Below are 27,892 nucleotides of genomic sequence, written 5' to 3' on the forward strand. Positions count from 1 at the left end.
GTGTTTGTTCAGCACAAGGTTCACTTGGTGCGAGCTGAGATCGAACCAGGGACCCCATGCACCAGAGGTGAACGCTCTACCACTGAGCCACCGCGACCCCCATTGTGTATAAAATCAACGTATGACCGAATTCTACATTTCGTCTGTGATTTGGATTAAATTTGACATATAATGAAGCAACTCAAAATCTTAGGTTGGTGTGTGAGTGCATTTCCGAATTGCTATACGTACTGCAGTATTTTATTCCTAAAATATGTTCTTGTTGCTTCAAAGTATATTTTCCCGTAGCTAATTAAGCATTAGAGCTGGCTGAGCGTGTAAGTATCTGCTTGTTATTCATAGGATGTCGCATTTAGCAGCTCTTTTTAAAGTCACATTAAATGTTGGAATTAATTTCTTTTGAAAAAAAAAAAAAAAAAAAAAAAATCAAGTTTTGAACGATTTGAAGAATTCTGAGAATTTGTTTCTATTGTCATTAATAAATCCTCAAAGTGATATTCTGGAATTGTAGCGGGTTCATCAGTAAGTAGATTTTGCTTTGAGATATATTGCTGAATTTGATATATGGTATTTTTTACTTTGTCGTCTTATGAACAATTTGTCTGAAAATTATGAAGTAATTGGTTTTTAATTGAATATGTATATTCACCTTCATTAATTCTAGCAATTTGAAGCTTATATTAAGGCTAAAATGTTTTCGTTTGTTGATGCACTGATCACTCATTATTCAGTTGAACGTAGTCCATTCGGTCAGACAAAGTCCTTCAGGTACTGTAATTCTAAGGGTTAGTTTAATTTTGTTAAATGCAAATATCATCGGTAGCATGAAGAAAATTAAAGGCAAAGTATCAGGTAGGTAAAAAACATGCACAATGTAAGGTGATTACAAAAACGAAACACAAAACTATTAACTATATTATGTACAAAACAATACCAACAGCAAATGGTTCTCCCCTTTCTTCTTACTTCCTTCATTCTACCGCTTTGTTCATTACCATTGGCACTTCCTCTTCCTCCCTTAGCCTCGGGGCATAATCATAGAATGTTCAACTAAGAAGAAAAGCATTACAACCGTAATTTGTTCTTGAAAACTAATTGCTCTTGCTTTATGGAAGTGGTGATGTTTATTTATTGGCGACATTTTTACACTTTTTAAATATATCTATTTTAAATCATATTATACGTCAGTATTTAGAGCATCTTAAAGTTTTTAAAAATCAGATTTCCAATAACTAAATGATATGAATAACCTTACAGTGCCAATAAATTTTTGGATGAAACCGTTAGTATGCTCAATACCAAACACTTTAGGTTTAAAGGTAAAGTATGCAAACAGACAGATGGACTAGTCATGGGTAATCCATTATCTCAGTTATTGGCCAATATAGTCATGAATCATTTCGAGTCCAACATTTTGAGAAACTCTGAGTACAAATGAAGCGTCTCGGATAGTAAGGGCGAACTCAGCAAAGACTTGTTTCATGAAAATACATTCTGAACGGTTGAAATAATCTATTTATTTTGAAACAGTATTTTCTTAGGAAAAGAGGAACCACTTATACTACTACGAGAATTGACTGCCACAGAGTAGTTTGGTGTTATTACTTGAACACCTCAAATGTAATTTCTGGGCGTTCAGATTGCACTTAACTTTCGTTGGGTTTGTTCTTAATACCCAGAACGCGTCAAATATGTGGATGACACAGTGATAGTTTATAAAACTGATAAAGTGATAGTTGCAGAATTTGTTTTAAGAACTGAATTCTATTTCTCTTAAAATTAAAATCACGGTTGAATTTGAGGAAGACATGAAAGTGAATTTTTTTCTTGATGAAAGTCCAAGAAAGCGACAAAACACCATATTCACCTTCCTGTTATCAGAGTGTCCCTAGAGGAAGTGGCAGTACGTTGGGAAATGGTAGTATGGGTGATTCTAGGGGGGAAAAAATCATACGAACATGGTTACCGATTATAAACGATAACTGGGTTATGAACGGAAATAAAAATGAAGCGAAAGAACGGAAACAAAAGTAGTAACATGTAAAACATACGAAGCATAAGATATAAGGGTACTTGTGTAAGTAAATAGTAGAAGGGACATGCTGATACTAATTGTTATTGCATTAATTTGAGGTATAACAGTATTTAGTACATGATAAAGTATACGCAAGTGATTAATGGTGAAAAACATAGATGTTAACACGTGCTGGTCAGTACTGAATGAAGAATTATAAGGAGGTGAAATAGGTACTTAGCAGGTTACAGCATATTCTCAGAAATACCGAACCAACATCAGTGCAGTTCTGAGCGCGTCCAAGGACATCTTGTGTTGCACTACGATGCTCCCGCTGATGTTCGCTTATTAACTCAGCATCATCATTCATAATGCGAACTTGCAGTTCATTCTTTATATTTACCCTTTTCCGATAAATCTGCTGTTTCATCCACTCTCATAAACAGAAATCAAGAGAGGTGAGGTCTGGAGAACGAGGTAGCTAAGTAACCAGACTACCACGACCAATCCATCGATTAGGGTAGGTGGCAGTGAAATGCTCAATGATCAACCGACTGGCATGAGCCGGTGCTCCGTCATATCGCAAGATGACGTTCCGCTTTATGTGTAATGGAACATCGTCTAACAGGTCTGTCATCATTTTATAACAAATGAAGGTAGCGCCGTGCATTCATGCACTTAAGAAGGATAACGGGTCAACAAGAATGTCGCCAACCTTATCACATTACACATTATGGAAAATCTGTCTAGGGTTTTCTCTAGCCCAAATGTGCCTATTACGGCTGTTTTTCACAGCGGTACAAGTGAAAAGTCGACTAATAAGTGAGTAAAATATGTGACACGTGCACTGCATTGTGTAGTAACGAATGATAAAATTGAAAACTGAAAGCGTAATCAGCAGGATATAACAGGGTGTCTATCGGTCACGAAAGTCACGAATGTCACGAAAAAGTCACGAAATCAGGAAACGGTCATGAAAGTCACGAAAAAGTCACGAAATATAGCTTTTGGGTCACGATTTTTTTTAAATTGTACAAATGTAAGTACAGATTGGAAAATTTTGTTCTATAAAACGTCAAAATTCACCACCAAAAATGTCTATAGTCGGATTTAGACGCTACCAAATCGCAAGCAAAGTACGTTTCTATCGCATGGATGAAAATTCGGCCTATTTCGTACCTAAATTCGCTCTTGAAAATGTTAGGAAATTTTATGATTTGGTAAAGAAAAGGTCACGAAAAAGTCACGAAATTTCACTTTGGAATTTTAGTAGACACCCTGTATAAGTGCTGCAACGGTTGATGGTGAAATGGATGAAAAATGCACGCATGTAGTGTCCGTCACACACGGAAACGTGGAGTAACCAGACGTGTTGACATTCGCCTGGTACTTGTGGTAGGATTTCGTTGCACCAGGGAAATTTTTCACCCCTGTTCTTCCACAGGTGGTTTGGTTTCAAGTTCGTAAGTCATTTTAACACTGGGAACTGTTCCATGTTCTTTCAATGCACGAAACTTATTAGTAAACTCTGCCTTAATTGGTGTCCTACGTACTGGAAAAACCTCCTGTATTCTTCAACAACCACATGGTCACTTCCATTACAAAAAGCTACATAAACATCATGCTCCCATATTGCTCATTCGTGTATGTAGATGCTATTTTACGGTAATTGTGTATGAAATGCTTCAGAAATAATCCCGGTAACAGCAGCTCACAAATGTGCACGTGTTCCAGGTGCACACTCTTACAACACTGTAAGTGTGACGCTTCGAGGAGGAACTGTGTCACGTGTGTTGCTAACCGTTGGCAGGTTTGAAAACGCGGCATGAAACATTCCTAATCTACAATCATTTTAAATACTCGGCATTAGTATTCAGTAATTGTCAAAAAACGTCATGGTTTACCTTCTAATCACTACGAAGCATCTACCTACTTTAATAAATTACTTCCGAAACATGAAGTGCATTGTTCTTAGTGAGGTCATTTTATTTCTGTTCATATCTCAGTTATCATTCAAAATCGGGCCCATGTTCATTCAAAATCGGGCTTTTTTTTTTTTTTTTTTTTTTTTTTAACTTAGAATCATTAATACTACCATTTCCCAAAGTCTTGATGCTTCCTCCCGGGACACCTTGTATAGGAATAAAAAGCATTCTGCTTGCAAATTACAGATACACAGTAAATCAGCTCATTTGTTCAAAATTAAAGCTAAAATTTATGGTTGAACTTGTTTCTTAGAGTTTATAGATTGGCACCTATGAAGGAGGAAATAAAAAATGAAGTTAAAATGAATTTTGAATTAGGGAAATTAAAGAAATACTCATGGGATACTTTACAAAACTGAAAACTGAAATGAAATCTTTAATTTTACGTCCCATGGTTATGCCGGTTAGGCTAAAGGAGACGGTGATGATGAGAAATGAATGAAATGGTGGAATGAAGAAAGTGGGAGGAAACGGGAGAACCCCAGAAAACCTACGAGCACGGTGTTTGTCCACACGGCGCGAGCTGGGATCGAACCAGGGACCCCAAGCACCGGAGGTGAATGCTCTACCACTGAGCCACCGCGCCCCGTTTACAAAACTGAGGAAACAAGCTTGATATCCATAAGATGTCCAATAATGCTATAAATAATGATTGTAAGAAATGAGTTTCTGTTCCTTGTTGGTGAAAATTATAATTCGATTAGAATAAAGTTGCAAGAATTATGACCTATAGAGAAGTTATGAACTCCCATTAATATAGAGAAACGTTTTATGAATTACAAACAGTATTTTGTTAAGAATACTGTATATGCATGAATATGTGAAGTTTTATTTCTATGTGAGAAACTTACATTCTTATTTCGAAAGGAAGATTGACACCAGGATCAAGGAACATGTGTATATATGTGTAAGAGTGCACCCTATATTGAAAGGAATATATTCGAATCTTGTTATGTAAGAACGGGATTTAATTTGAATTTGATTGACAGGATTTGTATCTGAATTATAATGGTTTCATTCAAAAATTTAAGTTTCATCAAGCTTGAAACTTATTAATTCACACTATGCATAAACCCAGGAGTATGACAATGAAGCATTAATCATAGTGATCACAGGGTTGCAAAGTAATAAAATCTATATAGATTTTTATTCAGTAAAGTGATAGTTTGACAATTGATAAACAACAGGCTTTATGTTTCTTTATTCATTTATTTATTTTTTATTTTGATTTTTTAAAAAATATTTGTTCGGTACAACCGAGCTGTAGTTTTATTATTAGTTGGGTAACGTATCATGATTTACGATTTTAATGTTAATAATTGACAAATAATTGTGCGAGTTCATTGAATTTGATTTTCGTATTTAGAACGACCGAAGGTGAGAGAAGCAGTGGCAGTTGGGATAAACACATTGGAACTGCAAGTTAAACATATCAGTTATTTATTTTTATTTTATTTTTTTTTTTTAAAAAGATCGTTTCTATATATTTCATTATAAGTTTTCAATACCTATTGAAAGAACTTACCATGTACCTGCTGTCTTTGCATTTTTCTCCATAATCTTCTATATTTCGCCCGTGGTGGCGCTAGCGAATACTCCTGTCACAAACTGGAAGGAATTAATTAGACATTATTATTGTTTTGGTCCTGTAATAAAAGAAAAATCTTCGAGTTTCAAAAAAACACTAAATTTGATTTAGCACTTGAAGGTTTGAACGTTGTCCATTCACTTTTAAGGAGTTAGGATATCCTTGCTGGAAGATTTGTCTTATTATGAAACATTCATTTTTCACTAACGGTTCTCACTGTACGCATCCTTGCCACTTAAGAGCAAATCCATTTTGCCTCTTCTTTTATATACAAAGAAAATCTTGTTTGTGAGTGATTAAAATTATATTCTTCACTGAAATTGAGAACAAATTTTGAAAATTCACCTTTGGAATATAAAAACTGTTACAGACGATGTAAAATTATATTCTTCACTGAAATTGAGAACATATTTTGAGAATTCACCTTTGGAATATAAAAACTGTTACAGACATAAACTATCGTTACCTGAAGTTTACCCTGGTTCCTATTCGTGCAGTGAGGACCAAGAATACATAACTTAATCTAGACATCGAGAATTTAGATCACAGATGGAATTGCATAATTATGAGCTAAATAAAGCTCATGAGCTAACTTGAAACAAAACGAAATTTAGTATTCATTTTATACATATGTAAAATAGAGTATTTTTATTTAATATGTAAAAAGTCTTTTAATATCTTTTTCTGGCAGCAGTGATCTGCACACAATTGAACATCTGGAGTTCGCACAGTGACATTTCTGAACATCATTTTAATTATCCACAAACCAGATTTTTATACATGAAAGAATAGACAAAATGGAAGTATTCTGAAGTTACAAAGTTGCACATGGTGAGAAATGTTAGTGAAAAGTGAATTTGTTTCTGATCAAGACAAATGTTTCTACGGAAATAACCTGAATGGACGAAGTTCAGACCTTCAAGTATTAAATTAGTTTAGTGTTTTTTGAATACTAGGAGCTTTTTCTTTTATTGAGGACCGAAACAACAAATGTCTAATTAATTCCTTCCAGTTTGCTGTTTTCGGAATTTTCGCGTGCAGGCCAAAATATAGATTATGGACTTTTAATAAAAATGCAATAGCGACGAATGTAGGGTGAATTCTTTTCTATGTTTAAATGTGCATTCCAGAGCATGTACTAGTAATTATATTACAATACCTCCTTTCTCTTGAAAATTTTATTTCCTTAGCAGACGAAATTTTGTATTGTTTTTTAAGTATTTTGAGAATCCGGAAAGAGGTGTATATTTATTTTGCGTCACTTTGACGTGTTATTTATTTGTTTATTCAGGGATTGTGAATAACTGTACGTGGCATAATAACTCTTGCAAAATTGATTATGTTAGAAAATAAATATCCTAATATGTGTGATTGTTTTCTGTAATACTTGGTGAAATTAGTACTACTCTGATACCTTTGCCTCTCCATGTTTTATACAGCTCATTACTATTAAATAGATACATTCAAGACCGTATTTAGGTATTCTATGCTTCTAGGTCAGGGTTGACATTCGTCCCGGGACGGATTTTCCGGGACCGTCACTGAATCGAGATTGCGTCCCGAAAATATTTCTCGAGAGGCTTAAATGTCCCAAATTTCAGCGAAGAAGAAGGGAAAGGAATATTATAGTTTCCTTTTTTTCACAGAATTAGGTATATAATTATTATCTTCAACTTCTGAGTATGGCAATTGAAAAGTTGAAAAAAAAAAAATAATAATAATATAGAAAACATGGATTTAATTAAGTTCACGATTTAACTACTTTGACATTGAATGAAGCATTCGTTTCATTAGGCCAGGTACAAAAGATTTAAAATAAAGTAAAATTTCAACGAAAGAAGTTTTTTGAAGATAAACGCCGCAAGAACATATTGCCAATGAATAAAAAAAAAGACAAAACGCGTGAAAGGAAACATCATATCTTGAATGAGCTGAAACAGACTGAAACCATGAAACGTAACAGACCCTGAAAAAAAAAAAAATGCTTACCAGGGGAGAAGCTAAGTCATCTGCTTATGTTTGCTTAACTAGGAGGATAAGGTCTACTAAAATGACCAAAAATGTGATTACGTAATATTTGAACAACTCTCTCTAATGGAAGAAAGTAAATTAGCATATTACACTTCTTTTCATTTTAAGCATTTCAAAGTTTCTCGTAATTTAGTAGCGTCCCGGATTTTCATTTTTGAAATATGGCAACGCTACTCTGGGTCCAAGAAAATTTTGCGCCCCTCCCTCCCATCATTTGTTCGTATTTAGTATAGATCTAAACAATACGGCTATGTTTTTACATTGAGCTACTGGCAAGGGGGTGGGGCGTACAGAAGCAAATGCAGCAATTACGCTGGTAGCTAATAAGCAATTACAGCTCTTTCCAGCGCTAGCAGTGTCGTAACAGGAAAATTCGCTGGCGCTGTGGTACCAACATTGTTTACAATATATATATATATCCCTTTTCTCTCTTGTGGACAGCCTCTTTTTTGTACATATGCCATACTTCATTCTCAATAATTTTTAATATGTCATCGTGGTCTCAGGCCCCTGTGGCCCGTGCGTGAATTCGGACCTAGGTACACCCAAGTATATTTGCTCTTAATATTGTCATGATTAGCAAGCTTGTTACGTTAGTCAATGAGATTTTTCAATAAAAATTCAGTTTTCTACTTTTGCGGTTATTTATTTTCTCAGCTTTAATATATTTTTCCAAATTCTTGCTTTTGTTTTCTTGAATATGCTCAAGTATAACATGTGTATTGAGTATCTGTAGTTTGTTTCTGTAAACAAGATTATAAATTTATCTTTCTATATAACTGTAAATAAAATTAATACTGCTGTTAGTTTCTACTTCTTCCGTAATTTTAATAGCCAGAAGCAACAGATTCAGGTGCGGTAGTGGCGCTACCCAAAGACCAGAAAATGGGTTTTCACTACATGTAGTAAACGTAACAGGTTACAAGGACTGGATGAACATGAACTCGAAATAAAATATTAGTTGGGAATTTGGATCTTCCTATTGAGGAACCTCCTATGAAAGTAGAGCGTGCAGTCAGCATCGAGCGAGACGAGTTGTGATTACATTCTTTTAGAGATTGAGAGAGAGAACATATGTGGTAATCGTTCCTCAGGAGGACAGAACGATTGTTTATGCCGATTGATATGTGACTGTTGAAGTTTTTTGATAAAGTCTGTGAGAGGTGGCCTAAGACGGAACTTTGAACTCGTCTTCTGCATCATGGCAACTCCCCTTTACATACCACGGTGCGAATATATATTTAAGGAATCAAATTAATAATTATTACGTGCATTATATAGGGAACAGAATTATGTTTTGTTTTTATGTTACCTCCTTATTCTTTCCTTCTTCCTTTTCTCGTCATGATTTTCACATTCATAATGTTGTATTCGTAATTTCCTCGTGCTACCGATGATCTTCGCAGTAAGCAATTGAAAATATTTTAGCTCTTTAGTATGAGCTTCAGGTTATGAGAATGAAGAAAGATACGTATACTGATTCTTTGTATTTATCAATATATATATATATATATATATATATATATATATATATATATATAGAGAGAGAGAGAGAGAGAGAGAGATTGGATTTGTTTAACTTTACGGTCCGTTTTTCTTTCTTTATTTAAGTTAATGGAAACTGGTCTGGTAACATGTGTCAAACCATTGGCTGAATAGAAGCTACTTATTATCAATGTCAGAATTCTCTATGATCTGTCAGCATTTTATTGTACACATTTGAAGTATTTCAAATTTTAAAAATTTGTTCTTTTTCTTTTATTCAGACTTCTAAAGCATCAGGTACAGAAGATAATGAAGCACCTGTCCATACTACAATCAAATTGGAGAATTCTGGTGAAATGGATTCAAACAACACTTCAGCCGACAAAAGTTTCGGAGTAAAACTGAATGTAGTGAAAACAGAACACAACTATTTTTCACCTGATGAAACTGACAAAGGGGATGATAATTCAAATAGAGGTAATATTGGAGAAAAATCAACTGGATTTGTAGTTAATTGTGAGAATGGTGATATGGATTGTGGTAATATAGTCGAAATTGCTTGTGAGACAGTTTCGGAAAAAGATGTTGAGAATAATACAGTAAATACATTTAGTGGTGAATGCGCGGACGTACAAAGAAGTGAAAACAGTTTAAGTAGTGATATTCATAGTAACAATGAGTGCAACATGGATATAGACTCTGTTAATACAACTGCTGTTGAAATCAGTGCAAATAACATACATGGAGTAATTCAAGAAAACAGACTAATGAATGACAGTACAAATTATATTTCAGTAGATTACATATCCGACACTCACAGAGTGAACGGAAATAGTAATGAGAATGAACAAAATGAACGTAGTTCGGCTGTGAAAGCTCATAGTACAAATCAACATACGGTTGTAATGGAAACGGATTCCAGTTGTGAGGAAAGTGCCGTAAGTGTGGAGAACAAATTGATGAACGGTGGCGATCATGAAAATACAAATAAATCATCAGAACTAATTCTCAAAGAGCCACAGAATACCGAATATAGAAATGGTTGTGAATTTAATACCGAGGAGGTAACAAAACCACTTAATGATACTCAGGTGTCGAATACAAATAGTATGGACATGAATTGTGAAAATATTAGTGAGATTAATTCTTGTACAAACTTAATTTCTATGGAAGTTGTTACATCTGGCGAAGAAAATGCTGTTAAAATCAGTGCATCGTGTACTAATGGGGAAGAATCTCATATGAACGATTTTACCTCTGTTAGGCATTCCGAGGGAAATACCTCTGTAGTAGATAGTGGCTATTCTGGAGAAAGTAGTGAAAAGGATGTGGAAGAAGACAGTGTACCAATCTCAGAGAAGTTAAATGAAGTGAAAGTCGAAAAAGTGAGAGGTAGACATTCAGTCGAAGAAGAATCTTTGGAGAATAAAATTGAAGAGGATAGTGATTATATATGCAATGATGATAGCTCGAGAGACGATGATTATGTACCGCCAAGAAGAAAGTCCTCTAATCGTACTCAAAAGAAAAGAGGACCAGCAAAGAAAAAAGACAGTCTTCGTGGAGTGAAACGCAGTAACAAAAAGAACGAAGAGACAAACGTAAAGACAAAGACATCAAAACACAGAAAAAGAAAATTAAATAATCATGAAAAGTGTGCTGTACTCTACAATATGGAACTGTCTTCATATAGTGGCAAGAGAATTCTTTCAGATAAGGACAGAAGCCGTAGAAACTCTGAATTCTTCTGTACTAGAATCAATAGGAGGACAGAATTTGAGTGTATATGCGGTAATGATGGCAATAGCAACAGTCAGTTAGTTGTTCAATGCACATCATGTGCGAGCTCTCAGCATGCTTCCTGTGTTAATTACGACATTGAAGATCCTGAAAGTGGTGATTATATATGCCCACATTGCTGGCATCAGCAAGTAAGTTTCCTTAATTTTTAATGCTAATTTTCAGTTCATTAATTCCTTTATGAAGTAAATACAATTTACATTTAGACAGTAATATAAGATAATTAATTACATATACATACAAAATTATAAAAGTAATTTTGTTTCTAAAAATGAATGCGCATGAATTATTATTGTTAGCCGTGGATATGCTCGTCGAAAATAATATACTAATAAATATTGAAGCTTGGGAGATCAATATTTTCCTTCTATTTTCACGAAGTTGTATGGAATTGCTGTAATTTGGAAAAGAAAAGGGGGGTCCGGAACCACTATACGAAACAAAGTTTGAAAAATTAAATAATAATAATAATAATAATAATAATAATAATAATAATAATAATAATAATAATAATAATAATAATAAATCACTAAAATAATTGTATCCGAAAATTTAAATATTATCCATCCTCATTCAAAGCTCGTAGAATAGGGTAGGCTCAGATGTTTTTGATAAATGTCATGAGTACAGTAAACTCTGGCATCCACCTGTGTTAATTAAGTAAAGAAACTTAGGTTACGAAACATTTTGGTTTCCAGATCCAGATTCATAACTTTCCAATACATGTAAAGTTAGATGCAGGACCTGGGGAAACCCATATGCAATTGCTAATAGCAGACTACACGCCGCTCGCTTTAACACAATCGTCAATAGTTTGACGAAGGGTCGTATCTCAAAAGCTCACTTTTTCAGACAAAAAAAAAGAAATATAATTCCACAGGGGAGAAAAAAGTTAAATATTCAATAATTGATCAATAATTCCACGTAATTATTATCTGAAATAGGTGACGAGTTATTACATATTCAATTGCTTTCCTATCTACGAAATTATTATTTCTTTCTTTATGTCTGAAAAAGTGAGATTTTGAGATATGACCCTTCGTCAAATTGTTGACGAAATGTAACAGTCCTTTCTTTTTGACTCTTGAAATAACTTTGCTGGGTTGAAATTAAATTAACTTTTTGTAAGGTGCTCAGAAATAAACATTTCACCACTAAAGCTTAATACTTGTTTATTTACTAAATAAACAGAAAATCACGCAAATGTTTTCAGCGAGAAGAACAGAACCGCTACAAGACACTAATTTTGAAGGACAGTAATACTTACTGTGTCGTTATTTTTTTTAGTATGCAGGCACCGCATCCATAAACAATGTGCCTTATTTCTCTTAGCTAGGAACTCCGGTAAATAATTCTTTAAAAAAATATTTGTTTATTTAGATTATTGCTGCTTTGTGGTTTCTATAACCTATAACCTAGTCTGTGCATAAATACTGTTACAGAGGAAAAGTGAAAACCAATAATATGGTGAGAGGGAATGTAGTGGAAATCAATATTATGGTGAAAGGGAATGCAGTATGCATACAGGATGTTATGCATACATGGTCGGACTACACTTTACACAAATGTCGCCCCTTAGCACGCATTCAGCCTCGGAGCGTAGCGGACCACTTATTTATTGCAGCATGCATCATCTCCAGTTTAAATGTTGCCACCGCGGCCAGTAAAGAGCGCTTCAAACTAGTCAACTGTGGTGTCACTCTTCTTATAAGGATACCCTGTTGCTCTGCCCACAGTTTGAATTCAGGGGATTAAGATCAGGCACATGGTGCTCCAGCCACTCCTGAGTTAATTTCTCCTTGTGAGCAGAAGCATAATTTTGTTGGAAAAGTCCATTGGGTGTTCTGAACAGGGTGGTGGTCGAGCCCTTCACTAAGGCCCCAGTATATTGTTGTGATACACCGGAGCACCCATTTTCACTCCATTTTCACAGAAATAAAGACATGTGGTGTTCGCATAGCTCACTCTCCACCATACTATAATTGATGTGGAATTACAGGGTTCCCACATTCTGGAAAATCAGGGAATGTCAGGGAAATCATGCATTTAGCGTAAACTGTCAGGAAAGTCAGGGAAGGTACATGTGCAAGTATAACATTAACACAATGATTAACACAACGTGTGTACAATAAGTGTAACATTAAAACTGCACCAGATTTAATTCCTGGGCATGGCACTTGGGGATGGTGGATTCTCCAGTCCCTCCATTGACTTAATTCCACATTTTCGCTGGTAACCTTAAACAGGCCTCTTGTCGAATTTTTCCACATGAACCCCATTCCCCCCACCCCCCCTTATTTTCTCTAGCGAGCTGAGACAGCACACTGATAACGAGATCGGTTTCTTGTTTCTGGTGAAACTACGTAGTTAACAGCAGCATTTCCGGTTCCCTTCTATCTGTTGGAGAGAAACCGGCGAGAATCATACGATGTGTGCCGTCATTCACATGACATTTTCCATTAGGACATTTTGTTAATTGCTGGAATTTGAGCTTCCGTTTTCACTTCCATATATGAAAAGATATTCTAATTACTGTGTCGGCTAATGGTTGTGCGTGATAGATTCGGATGTATGCTTTATCAGGAAGAACGCCAAGATTCAGATACAGGATATAGCATTAAGAACGTCAGAACTTTAAAATAAGGTAACTTGAAAAACAAGTAGTAATGATTTCTTTATTGTGGAAAACAGCCAGTAGCGTTATATTTTGAAGATAACGTCATTAAAATCTTCTACTCTGATTTCGGTGGGTGGAATGAATTACTCTGAACTTACTGCACGAAAAGTTCTCTGGACGCGATCTGTGGAGAAATGACACCCAGATCATGTAATCTCTTCCCTTTTTATTATTTTCTATGGCCTGAATACATCATTACGCCCCAGTGAACCTACACTTGTTTCTGATGATTTTCGAGCCCCTACACCCTTGGTGCATGATGATAATGAATTTCCAACATTAAGTAAAGATGTTGTAAGTGAATCTGAGCCAACTGCTACGCTTTGGCCCGATTAAATGACCTTCGACTACCTCAATGTTCCATGTTCCTGCGCAATATCTGGCAGCGTCGCAGTTTGATGTATTAACATCGTCTGACCCCAATGTGCCTTTAACGAAGAAATCAGCAACCCTTATTTTTGACAATTCATTGGAGGTTTTTTCACCCTCAAACAGTGCTAATGGAAATCCTCTCCGACGATCTTTACGTGAAAAGTCCTCCCGCATAAAAAAAATACGACGTAACTCAAGCAAACCCAGATAGTGCGAGTAGAGATGCAAGGGCTCGGAAAAAACCGGCTTTTTTGAAAAAAAAAAAAAAAAACTAGTTTTTTTCTGCTTCGCTTTTTTGCTTGCGATTTTTTTTTTTTTTTGAAAATTTTGAAAATTTAAACTGATAAAGCAGACTTTGTTTCGCTTCTCTACAACAACAACAACAACAACAACAAAAATTAATTAGTGGTTGATGCAGATAATAATATGAAACCTCGAAAATAAATAATGAATTTCAAAAAGATTTTTTAAAATTCTTAACATATTTACATTATGAATTCCAAAGAATTAACCAATATATGTAATAATATTTTAACCTCTTATAAACAATAAGTACTTTAAAAAAAGATACACAAATAACTAGCAAAATTGTATGTAATATTTTTACTTCAAAATGTCACACACCCTCTTTTTGAAGCAAAATAAAGAAAAACATGAGAGAAATCTGCACATCGAGAGCTTCGTTTCGGGTGGTTCTGTACATTCTTGAAATTTTTCAGTTAAGTTTTAACTTTCATATACATTATATGAATATTTCGAACAAATTTTTCACTGATTGATCGCATACGTAATAATCTGTTACCACCTATCAGGTGTTTCGGATCTGCAAAATCGGTAAAGCTGCAAATTCTGTAATGCACTGACAGAGCATTAAGTTCCTTAAGCTTGTTCAGAATCGGGAAAGTATCGAATTTACTGTTCATAGATCATATACGTAATAGACGGTTCATCTGAGTGTATGGTTTCCTAGGCTGTAGAATATATAACCACCATCACGGTTTACCCAGTGCTGAAGGTTTCTGAATTTTTAACAAGAAAATTCAACATATAGTTACGATTTTTTTTTTTTTTTTTTTTTTTTTTTTTTTTTACAAAAAAGAAAAACTATGGAATACATTTAAAAAGAATGAAAGAATGGAAGAATCAATCACTGTTCCAATTCACAAAAAAGACGACAAAATTGATTCTAATAATTATCGAGGCATTTCTCTTAATATTGTATTAATAAGATTGACCCCATACGCAGATGAAATTATTGGAGATTATCAGTGTGGATTTAGTCGAAATCGACCAGATATTTACCATTCCACAAATACTCGAAAAGAACTGGAAATATATTACCCAGTACATCAACTGTTTATTGATTTTAGAAAGGCTTACAACTCGGTTAGGAGGGAAACATTGTATAACATTCTTACGGAGTTTGGAATACCGAAAAAGCTAGATTTATTAAGTGTTTAAATGAATCTCAGAGTAAAGTCCGAGTAGAAAAATGCGAGCTTCCGCGTCGAGATTGGCCTGAAACAAGGATATGCATTGTCGCCGTTATTATTCAGCTTTGTTCCGGAGTACGTTATATATATTAAAAAAAAAAATAATAAATAAAAAAATAAATAAATAAATAAAATAAAAAAAAATCAAAGATAGAAACCAGGGCCTAGAGTTGAATGGTATTCACCAGGTTATGGTGTATATTGATGATGTAAATCTGATACAACAATCGAAAGAAATGCAGAGACCTTATTAAACGCTTGCAGGGACATGAATAAATGCAGAGAAATTAAATACAAGGGAGTTCACAAGGATCGTAATACAGCAAATTATGAAGCGTTAAAATATCAATATATACTTTCGATACAGTGGATACTTTCAAATATCTTGAATCAGTATTACTAGACCAAAATCATACCCACAAAGAAATTAAAAGTCGACTGAATCAGGAAATTCTTGTTATTATTCAGTTCAAAATATTTTGTCGTCGCGAATTCTGTCAAGGAATTTAAAGCTTAAAATATATAAAATGATAATCATGCCTGGTATGCTTTCTGGTTGTGAAACATTGCCGCTTACGCTGAGGGAAGAACACAAACTGAAATTATTTGAGAATAATTCTGAGATGAATATTTGGACCCAAGAGGAACGGGAATGGGAAATGACGGAAACTTCATAAGGAGGAACTACATAATTTATACGGCTTACCAAACATCGTTAGAGTCATCAAGTCTAGGAGGCTCAAGTGAGCAGGTCATGTAGCTGGAATGGAAGAAAGTAGGAATGCTTTCAAAGTTTTAACTGGAAATCCAATCGGGAAACGTCCATTAGGAAAACCTAGGCCCAGATGGGAGGACAATATTAAGATGGATCTAGCAGAAATAGGAATACAGAGTAGAAACTGGATTGAATTGGATAAGGACAGAAGTCAATGGAGAGCTTTTGTGGTCATAGAGAAAGAGAGAGAGAGAATTCATTTAAGTTAAGCACAACTGCACAACAAACATGAGTGAATGGTTAGCTTTTGCGTTTCTATCGTGAAATCCGGGATTCAACCCTGCATTCGACCATTTTGACACAATTTTTTCTTAATTCCATCTGTGAATGTAGAGATAGTGCGTGTACTGTGAGTCCTGGCCGACTTTCTTTCTAATCGTTTTTAAATCTTTGTTATTACTAATTACCAGCAGTGATGGATTTGCGAAGAGGGTTAGGGTGGGGATGTCTTTTGGATTGAAGCCTCTACTCCGAAATTACGGGATTTCTAAAACAAACTAAATATTAGTTTTGCCTTTACTCATAAACTTCAAGATGTCTTAAAAAAAAAAAAAAAAAAAAAGGAATTTTTAGAAAAACTAAGCGTTAACAAGAAAAGCCCCTCCCAAAATACTTTTTTAAATCCGCCACTGATTATCAGTATAAAATGGTCTTCAAGGTTGTGTCCGGAAGATTATTGTTAAATCATTGCACAGCTACAGTATAACGGAAATGTGGAAGTACGCTCTGACAGATATATTGAAAAACGTACGCTCTGATGGATATATTGAAAAACATAAGTTTAATTATGTGCTAGAAGCTAGATTACTAAGCTCTAAGAAGTGAAACACGGATGACTGAAAAGAAATGACGTAGAGCAAAAAAAAAAAAAAAAAAAAAAAAAAAAAAAAAAAAAAAAAAAAAAAAAAAATCGATAATTCAGAAGTTAAAATACAATTAAATAGCTTCTAAAATTGCCCTCAAATACTACGCACTTTATGTTTAATTCATAAACCATGTGCTCCATCCATCATGATGATGAATTTCAGAGCGAAAAATGGCATTTAGGTCATGGAATCTTATTTAACTTTAGAGTATACTATAAGAAAGCTATTCAAACAGAAAAATCATGAAAATAAAAAAAAGCCAAAATTTCCAAAATTTTCATTTTTTACCCCAAAAGCTGGCTTTTTATGTGCAAAAAATCATCGATTCAAAAAAGCCGGCCTTTTTGCATCTCTAAGTGCGAGTGAATCGGAAATTTAGTTCAGCGGCGCTGACCTTAAATCAAACATTCGTTGTAACCAACTCTTGACTAGGCGAATCACGTGACCCTTGTGGGGGAAGAAAGAAAGCTACTGGTTCTTAAGTATTCTTGCGTATAGCCTTTTATGTTCACAGCTAACCTGACTTAGTTGTCTTATGGTGTAGATTTTCCACATTAGTCAGTCAGAGGGCTTTCCACGTGAAATTTCCTCGAATGATGATTATTTTTTCAAGCATTGGTTTATGCAGATCGTTTTCAATACATATGCCGTATATCTCATTTGTAAAAGATTTGTGAGAAAAGTAATGAGACTGGCAAGACTGCGAGCGATCTGGCAACGTTGTCTACCGGCCTGTGCTAGACCGGTTTGTTTATCCCTTCCAGTTCCTCAGTCCGAGTTACAATTCCGTACAGCTAACACATTATTTTTGACAGCGCCATCAGTGAAGTTGTGTGTTACAGAAATGAAGTATCGGAATTTAGAGCAACGTTGTGCAATAAAGTTTTGTGTTAAACTTGATGAATCTGCGAGTGTGACTTTTGAAAAGTTGAAACAGGCCTATGGGGAACATTGCTTATCAAGGGCACAAGTTTTCCGCTGGCACAAATCATTTTTGGAAGGCCGAGAACACGTTGAAGATGAACCTCGCTCAGGGAGACCTTCAACTTCAAAAACTGACGAAAACGTTGAACGTGTGAGGGCTCTTGTGAGATCAGACCGTCGTTTAGCAATACGGATGATGAGTGAACAGTTAAATTTAAACACTTTCACCGTACATCAAATTTTGATAGTCGATTTGAACATGCGAAAGATTTGTGCCAAAATGGTGCCGAAAAACCTCACAACTGAACAGAAGGACAATCGAAAAAACGTGTGCGTTGATCTTCTTGAGAGGATTGCCAATGACCAAGAATTCTTCAATTGTGTGATCACAGGTGATGAATCGTGAATATTTGAGTACAATCCTGAAACAAAGCGGCAAAGCGAAGAGTGGCACACTCCGTCATCTCCTCTGCCGAAGAAATGTCGAATGAGCAATTCAAGGATCAATACAATGCTGATTTGTTTTCTTGACAGTAAGGATATCGTGCACAAAGAATTTGTTCCACCAGGACAAACTGTCAACCAAGTGTTTTATAAAAGTATCCTTGAAAGGCTCAGGAAAAGAGTGATTCATGAGAGACCATACATTGCAGACAAGTGGATGTTTCATCATGACAATGACCCGTGTCACACGGCCATTTCCATCAGTGAATTTTTGACCTAAAAACGCATTACTGTTGTTCCTCAACCTCCCTATTCACCTGATTTGAGTCCTTGTAACTTTTTCCTTTTCCCGAAATTGAAACATATCGTAAAAGGACGTCATTTTAGAACTCTGGAGAACATTCAAAAGACTGTGACCGACCAGTTAAAAGCCATACCAGTTGAAGACTTCCAACGCTGCTACCGAGAGTGGGAACAACGACGCCGCCGGTGTATAGCTGCCCAAGGAAACTACCTTGAAGGTTATAACGTTGTTTGAAAAACATAAAAACTTTAGTTAGTACAAAATCAGTCTCATTACTTTTCTAACACACCTCGTATTCTCTGTCGTGTTGGGATTATCCAACCGTTTATACGTCTTTTGAGGTTATTTATTTACGCTGTTTTCCTTCTTTTTCTGATTGTCTTTGTGGCAGAACACCAGTCTAATACTAGGTCAAACGTGCACTGCATATGTATAATTAATATGTCGTGAGCTCGACATCCAACGAAACAAACTAGCTTAATAACTTTTATTTTACGAAATAATTACGACCTCATGCTTCTACAGGAAGTATCCTTTTCGTCTTTTACCTTTTTGTCTATGTACAATTCAATCGTAAATGTTGGTACAAATAATCGTAGGACTGCTATATTAATAAACAAGGGCATTCCAGTGAAACACATTAAACGACTGCTCCGTGGCAGCGGTATGTATAGTGTGTAATGGCTTTAATATAATCAACGTGTATGGTATTTCAGAAATGACTAACAGGTATGCTTTGACGCCTTTTATAATAATGAAATTGTACATATTTTACCAGATAATCGTGATCCTATCATTATGACTGTTGATTTTAAACTTGTTGAAAATCATGTCGGTACAACTGATGTTTTTCTCGCCACATAAAACAGCTAAAACTGAGTAATGTGTGGTGGACTCAATGTAATGTTCCAAAATTTAGTTTTTAAAATCAACATATGATGTCCAAAGTTGATAAGTGGTACATTACATCTTCTCATTGGGCAAATATAATGAAAACTGACATTCATCCCTTTCCATTTTCAGATCATGAAGTAGCTTATTGTGCTCTCAGAATTCCAACAGGTGTTTCTCATACACACAGTAACGATTCCTGGAAATTAAATGCTCAATTCGTACATCAAGCATCAATTAAGAATATCTTTCTCCAACGTTGGCAGTTTTGGGTATGTCAACGTCATCAATTTTCGACTATCAACCAATGATGCTTTAACGTAATTACTTATGTTAAACTTCATGTTCAACGGTTTTTTCCCAATGGAACGGAAAGGAATTTAAGCGAGACTCATCAAACTTTAGATTACTATTATGCTGTCTTAAACAATCTCTTGTCGCAGTCTAGCAGCCTGCAAAATCTGTCATATTGATCGGGTTAAAGCTTAGATTACAAGTTTACAACTTCTCTTTCTTAGCAGAGATCTGACGAGTTCATTGAATGCTAATATTGCCAATCTGAACGGATCTCATTTTATCATTATGTCTCTTATATTCACTCGCATCAATATCGTCAACAAAACCTCATTGATTCTCTTACTGTGGTTGGTATTGGTCAGGTTACGGGCTTAAATGACATTAAGTCTCATTTTTATGACCATTTTTGTTCATTAGAGACGTAACGAAGAATCGAACACCCATCGTGTGGGTTGAAATTCTGTACGGATCTAATGAGCCATGGAACTACGTGTAGCAAAGCTCTTGTAGTCTAAATATGTTTGTAATAGCCGTAAGTTTCAAGTTGTGAAAGGACGTTGTTTTATCTTTGTCAGTTTATTAAGTGTTGTGGTGTTTCTGTAGGGTCTTGTGTAAACTGCAAAGAGAAATACAGTTCATTTATCGACTTTGTTAGGGATTGGGCCTTTAAAACCTGTAAAACATTTAATTAAATCGTAAGGTGGTAAAAAGGTACGTGTACCGATTTCATCCTCATAGTAAGGACCAAAAGTTACTATCACGCGAAAAAAGCGTGATTTGTTAAAAATTTATTTATTGTGAAAGATAACACAAGATAGTAGATGAGAAAGCCATGGTCGGGAATATATATATATATATATATATATATATATATATATATATATATATATATATAGATAGATAGATATATATATAGATAGATAGATAGATAGATATATATATATATATAGATAGATAGATAGATAGATAGATAGATAGATAGATAAATAAATAGATAGATAGATATTATATAAAGATCTGAAAATTTGTAAATTGTGACCTGGAAAACCTGTAAAGATCAAGGAATTCTTGCTCACCACATAGGTGGGAACCCTGATTATCATATTATACTTTTCCCTTTATGCACTGGTGTGCTTGAACCCAAAGTTAGAATATAAACTTAAAACCCTCATCGTATTGCATATATTTGGAATATATTATTTATTTATTTATTTATTTATTTATTTTACCCTTTAGGATAACTTTTACCAAAACTAAGCGTTTGTTAATTGTAATAGTATTATTTTATATTTATTTTCATTTGGATAGTATATTGAAAAATTGTGTGAATGTATGTAAGTGAGAGAGAAAGATTTTCATGTGTACTCTATCCTCTTTTCGTAGCCCCCAATACGCTCAGGAGCAACTTTAATTGTCTCTCCAGGGACCATCAGCTATCAATGGGCGTGCGAGATTCAAAGGCACATAAGGGAAACACGAATAAAAATGTTGTTTTACGGGTAAGAATAAAATTTTGGAGGAGTGTAAAGTCGTGTTCAAGACATGTTAAACCTCATATTAATTTAAAAATTGTCTATTCAAATTGATAAATACGAGGAAGAGATTCCCTGAAAATAAGCGAAGAAAAATTATGTTTAGGTGATTTAAAACTATCAGAAAGGCTTCAATAACTACATTTCATTCCACCTAATCTAATAACAGATCAAAACAAAATTTCTCATTGTGACAGTTTCGTTTTGGTTCTTTTAAACGAATATTGCTGTTAGTCTTACCTTTGTAAAGCTCCGCGCACTGCACAGTGACTCTCTGAGTAGTCAGTCATTCAAGAACCAGACTGAAACAGGATTGCAGTTCCTATTGAGCAAAATAATCAAATAGATTATACTACAAAGTATTACTGAATACCAAAAGTTCCTTTTATGGAATTTCAGAAAATCACAAATTTTGTTACCTTATATTCGCTTTCAAGTCCAGCGTTGTGATGAGTAGAAAAGTTCAGAACGACTATTAATGTGAGTGATCTGTCGCGGTGTGAACAACCAGAAGTGTCATTAAAACAGAAAAAGTCTACATTATGCACGAGTTGCATTTCAACGTAGCTGCCAAAAATCAGTTCGTTATTGTTTCGTATGCCCAATTGTTGCTCGTTGGAATAACGACAGGTACTACATATATATCCCCACTGAGCAACAATTGAACACAGAATGCTTTATGTAGTCTGTCGAAAACACTTAAAATTATGATATTTTTGACTTTTTAAACCACCAAGGCATATCACTAAAGTATAAAAAACTACAGAATACGTAAAATTTGCTTATCTTTCAAATTATTGACACTACATTGACCCACTCTGCTGTACCTTCCAAACAAAATTGATATGTTGGCTCAACTTCTACACTTTTGTTTGTACTATACAATATCTAGATCTTTTTCTAGTGTTAAGAATTATAATTAGAGAGAACATCTGCCGTATCTCTCAGATCTCGATTTAACTGTTACCAAATTTTATGCTTTAGACAGAGGTTGCTCTGACGCATTGTACGAGTAGCAAAGTTCCCGTGCTAAAATTATAGGTTCACAGTAGTTGCTTATAGAAATCTGAAGTGTTCAAAAATTTTTGAGCGGTAATGTGTCAGCTTAAACATAAAATTCTACACCTGGTAGATCATTGTTCAACTTCTTAAAGAATTAATTGTTCATTACCTTACTCGATCTTAGACACGTGAGATATGATTTCTTCATAGAAAACTATAAAAAATATAAAATATTAGTTACGGCGTCGTGACGACACAGAAAGAATTAAAAACCTCTGCCTATTAAGCTCGCAATAGCAGTCAAAGCTTCGTTCATATGTAAGTACCTTCTCACCTCATTGTCTTTAAATACTCACTTTGATATTCCTGGCTGGTATTAATTAACCTCCAAAATATTTGCAGATGTGATTTAAATCGTCTGGTAGGAAAACTATATGTTGTCTTTCATTTAGTATTAAATCTGAATTAGTTTTATCACAAAATTTGTGGATGTTTATGATGTATGGCATAGATGCATAGATAGGTGTAGTCATCCTATCTTCAGATTATTAACAGTTGAATATTTCTAAAACATGAAATATTCAACTGTGCTTTACACCAGCGTTTCCAAGCTTTTTTTTTAAAAAAAAAAAAAAAAAACTAAAGACACATTATTAATATATATATATAAATTATAATAGTATAAACCTATAAATTTGTATGAAATAGTGACTCTATATAATATTGAACATTGTTGCTGCCGTTGGAAGCGTTGACTGATACAGTTTTTCTCAAAATTGATTTTAACTAATTATTAAATGGTTTTGGTTTTTAAGTTCTAAAATTTTGCGACACACAAGGTGTCATAACATATCGGTTGGGAACCACTGCCTTACACCATGGTGGAGTCTTAAGCCAGTCCTTTTCCGTTATGATAAAGGCTTTTCTGTGCTAACGTTTCAAAGCGATCCCGTAACCTCACATACTGCATGTAGTACACAATAAATTGAGTTGTTAGTTTTTCAGATAAATTAATCCTTGAATAAAGGTTAGATCTAAAATCAATTCAATTTAGTACCAAATTTAAAGGTAAATATGTTATAGTAAATTTAAGAATTTCACAGGATTGTCATTCAGCCAGAATTGCAACATGTAAGAGAAGGATTTTAAAAATAACTTCATAAGCTATATGGGAAACAAAGACTCATTTGGAAACGAATGTTCTTTTGATGAGCTCAGACATTTTCTTTCTTTTAATGGAGAATAAGCTTGTATATCGTCTTAGCTTGTAGTTCTGCCTATAGAACAAATGAACGTTCATTAGCTTAGAAATTTGCTGAAGTAATTCTTATATGTAATGAATTAAACTCATTGCTTGACATGAATGCTTTGTTAACTAAACAACTAATTCAAAGATTCGGGCGAATGAAGAAGGAAAGGAGAGAGAGAGAAACGTCTTATAAATTATATTCAGATTCGAATGATACTTTAGAAAATATGAGAAGAAACAAGCATCATCAAATAGAGGTGAAAGTTCACAAAATCAGGAGAATTCTGGTAATAGAGACAAAACACCTCAAAATGGAGGTTATTCTAACCTTAGTAACACAAATACGGAAATAACAGTAATTCATGTGTATGGAAAACAAAACAAATTACCAAAGTTTAGGTTAGGTAAAGATTCTATAACTACATTGCTTGAAGATTTCAACGACGCTGTTAGAATTAACCAATATAGTGAGGAACATGTCAATGATTTATTGTTCACAGCGTAAAGGGAAAGAAGGAATCAGTTGGAAGTTTTTATTCATCTTTATAGGTTACATAATAGCCCGTACAGTGAATTGAAAGAAACATAAGTATTTCAAGAAACCGGAAGAAATTATAATTATTTTCGATAAGATTCAGTCCAAAGTACAAAAGAAGAATGAATCTATTCATAAATATGTGTACTGGCCCTAGTCTCACGGAAAGCAAATTATAGATATCATAGCAAATGGCTTTATAACTTACTTCATTGATAGAGTGTCAGGGAAGTTATATGGTAATATAGAAACGTTTATATTTTCTCTATCAATTAGAAACAAATAGGTATAAAATCAAAGATAGGAACAAATGGAGGTAAATCAGAAGATTGCGTCTTTCATACACATGTAATTAAAGCGTATGACAGAAAAGCATAAAAAGAGGATTATCTTCGCCTAGTAGTAGAGACTAATGGAACGTCATCATCATCGAATTCTCTGAGGAATTAGACAGTGATTCTAGTGTTGATTCGATAAGAATAAAAGACAAAAGTAAAGCTATTTTAAAGTTCCTAGGAAGAAATTTGACGAAAAATAAGAACCTGATGAAAAGAAAAAGGAATCGAAAGAAAATAAGGCGTTGTCAAGTTTTCTGAATAAATTACAAAGGCAGATCAAAAAAATTGTCATTGTAGATTCAAGAGAGATTTAAAAACCTGAAATAAATGCCGGGTTATTTCTTTTAGTTAACCAATCACGTACTAGTGGGCAGGGAAATTACAGACATAGCTATGCAAAAGTCAGAAGGAAGATAGAATTATATTAGTAATAGTAGAACTATTGAGGTGAAAATCAAGGCAGAATAATCAGTCAAATTTTAAACAGGAAGAGGAATTTACAGGTGGAATTACTGTATATATTGGTAGTTGTTACATGTGTAATTAATTCTCTTTCATCCTTTTTCTACTAAACTACGTTTTCTTATCTGTATCGTGGAAATGCTTCCAGTGAAAGCAATACAAATTCGACGATTGGTGATCGTTTAATGTATCAGTAGCATAGAGAAGAGCAAGTTACGTAAGTCAAGTTATAGTGCTTGTACTTAAATAGATATAGAGCATAAAGTTTGTAACTTGTCGAATATCTAGCTGTGTTATAGCCGCTACTTGTATGTTTCGTTGTTTTTCTTTCAGAGGTGTACCAAAGGAGGGATTCATTCAACCACGAAATCTGGCACGTTACGATATCGTTATTACAACATACGAAATTCTTAAAAGAGAAATTAACCACGTAGATATGCCTCACAATAATTCAGATGAAACCAGAAGGTATGAGATCACGTTTTTATTTTTCAAGTTTTTGAGGTGAAAATTTCTGGATTATAGTGTGGTGCTACATCGCTTTATTTCAATGAAAATCGTGTACATAAGTATGGACATTTCAGTGTTCATACTTATGTACATGACTTTCATTTAAGAATTTACACCATACTTAATTTTAAAAATTTGTGATGGAAAGAACCATTGTAAATTATTCATTGTTTATTAGTCATTATTCTGTAGTTTATTATTTTAATATTTATATGTTGTTGCCAGGATTGTGAAAAACCCAATTTTTTAAAAGCCAACCCTCTAGGTTTTATTTGGTTTTATTGGGCAAAATTATGTATTATGGGGAAATTTGGGTTTTATGAAACATTGTACGTACATTTAAAGCCGTACTCATACTTAAAATTCCTCTTAAGCATTTATCTATATTGTACACATTTAGAATGAAGCTGGAGTTCCCTTGTCGCACAAAGGGAATCCATTAAGGGGACCCACCCTTGTTTCTTGGAATGCACGATGCACTCTCTTATATTTCGATTCTGGAAAGGAGGAAGTAGACAATTTTATAGACTAACAAAGAAGTGGGTAATTTTATATAATATAGAATAGGAATAAAATCCACTATTATACTTAAGATTCAAGGGCCAGCCGTCCTGATTGAAAATGTCTTTTACTTCCCTCAAAACATCTCAGGCAAATACTATAGTAGTATCTCAACTCAAGAGTCAGATATGAAAGAAAGCGGCTTTATTAATTCTTTTAGCTCAAACGCTATTATCATCTACATATATAATCAGTTATCATCCCCTAGAACCTATATACTTCATTCAAAGTTTCTTTTGTCACATGTCCAGAAGGTATAACGTTATAACAAAATACATTTTCTGCTCTTTGGGTTTTACGATATAGGGTGTTGACGTCCCTTCAAGTTTGGATTGAAACGAAGCTACGTGTTTTGAGGTAGCGTAAAAATATTTTTGTCTTTGCTTCGCAAAAGTGAATGGAAAAAAACAGTTTATCAGTATTGTTTATCGATACTTTAGATCCACAGTTCATGCGCATATATAAAGAAATGAATATTATATCTTTTTCCCATTCTCTCTTTAATCTAGAAAATTTAAATAATTTAGTTCGGAGTCCAACCAAGGGAAGTGAGTGTTGTTGGAGCTTTTTATTATGTGGGTTTGTTGCATTTTTAATAGCGAATTGTAATTGGGTGATGTAATTTGAATGTAATGCGTGGTATATTGGAAGGATAAGAGTGTTGGTAGTGGGTTTGATTCTCCGATAATATCTCATTTGTATTATCAAACAGGTTTGAGAAATATTTTTCCCTCGTAACTATTCTTGATATTCCAACAAAACTTGACATACACATTACGCATTATTTTTCAAGGTAGATTATGTTCAAGTACCTGTAGCCGGGACCGCTGTAGGGCCACCATTTTTTTAAAAAGAGAAATTTCTCTATCCTAAATTTTCCTTTTTCGTGCGTTATAAATACATGCGCATGGTACCATTTGAAAATTTATTTCATTCAGAAGAGAATAACGTATTGGCCATAATACTCGGGTGAATTTAGCATTGAAACAATAGCTGCTTAACTGAAAGTTTTCTTCAAGAAATGCAAGAACTAAAAGGACTAATTGGCTTTTTTTTTTTAAATCTCATTTCTAGTTGCCAATTTGCTTTCTTACAGTATATTTTACAATCAAAGGAACATTCGATAATCGTACTATATGTTATATATTCCACCAGATATGCATGAATAATTCTAGAGTTCTCCGATCTCCTTTCTAATGCATCTATGTTTCGTTTTCATGTGTGTCAGGGTGTAAAATTTCCGGTCGCCAGGTCGCCATTGGCGACTAGAAATTCAGAGCTACTGACCAGTGTTCAGTAGGAATGGTTTCTGCTTACACTCACAGGCTTGCGCAGCTTCTGTTTCGTACGAAAATAATTGTCACTGACAAGTAAAGGGTCCAAATGGATGAATCGAGTTGCGGGATGAGACATAGTGCGTCTGATAGAGGATGTGAAAATATGCGTATGTGCAAAGTTATAGCGGCTGAGCGCCATAAGAAACGGGGGGAAGGGGTCAAAGTTAGTGGGAGAAGGGCTATGCTATGTTATAGAAGTACATCAAATAAATTGTTGAATCGTAAAAATACAGGGTGCCCAATATACAATGCAATCCGGAGTTTGGGATAGTAGAACTTTTGAACCTGAAGTGATACACGAATAATGGCTATACCAAAATGAAGCCTTGTTCATGCATACATTTTTAAACTAGGAAGCAACGATTGAAGTACACTAGGAACCACACAGTGTTGCCAGATGTAACCGACGGTGTTTTTTTG

General features: G+C 34.4%; 1 protein-coding gene across 1 annotated transcript in view; it reads left to right on the forward strand.

The window, feature by feature from the left end:
- The window catches only part of LOC145686212 (E3 ubiquitin-protein ligase SHPRH), a 133,897-nt gene that overhangs the window by 17,517 nt on the left and 88,488 nt on the right, over positions 1-27,892 (forward strand). The window contains exons 5-7 of the mRNA XM_081759265.1: positions 9,385-11,034; positions 21,330-21,445; positions 25,398-25,532. Coding sequence (XP_081615391.1) covers positions 9,385-11,034; positions 21,330-21,445; positions 25,398-25,532 — 1,901 coding nt within the window. The remainder of the gene's footprint in view (positions 1-9,384; positions 11,035-21,329; positions 21,446-25,397; positions 25,533-27,892) is intronic.

The sequence above is a fragment of the Thermobia domestica genome, chromosome 5 (genome assembly GCF_964235325.1).
Source record: "Thermobia domestica chromosome 5, izTheDome1.hap1.1, whole genome shotgun sequence".
Taxonomy (NCBI): Eukaryota; Metazoa; Arthropoda; class Insecta; order Zygentoma; family Lepismatidae; genus Thermobia; species Thermobia domestica.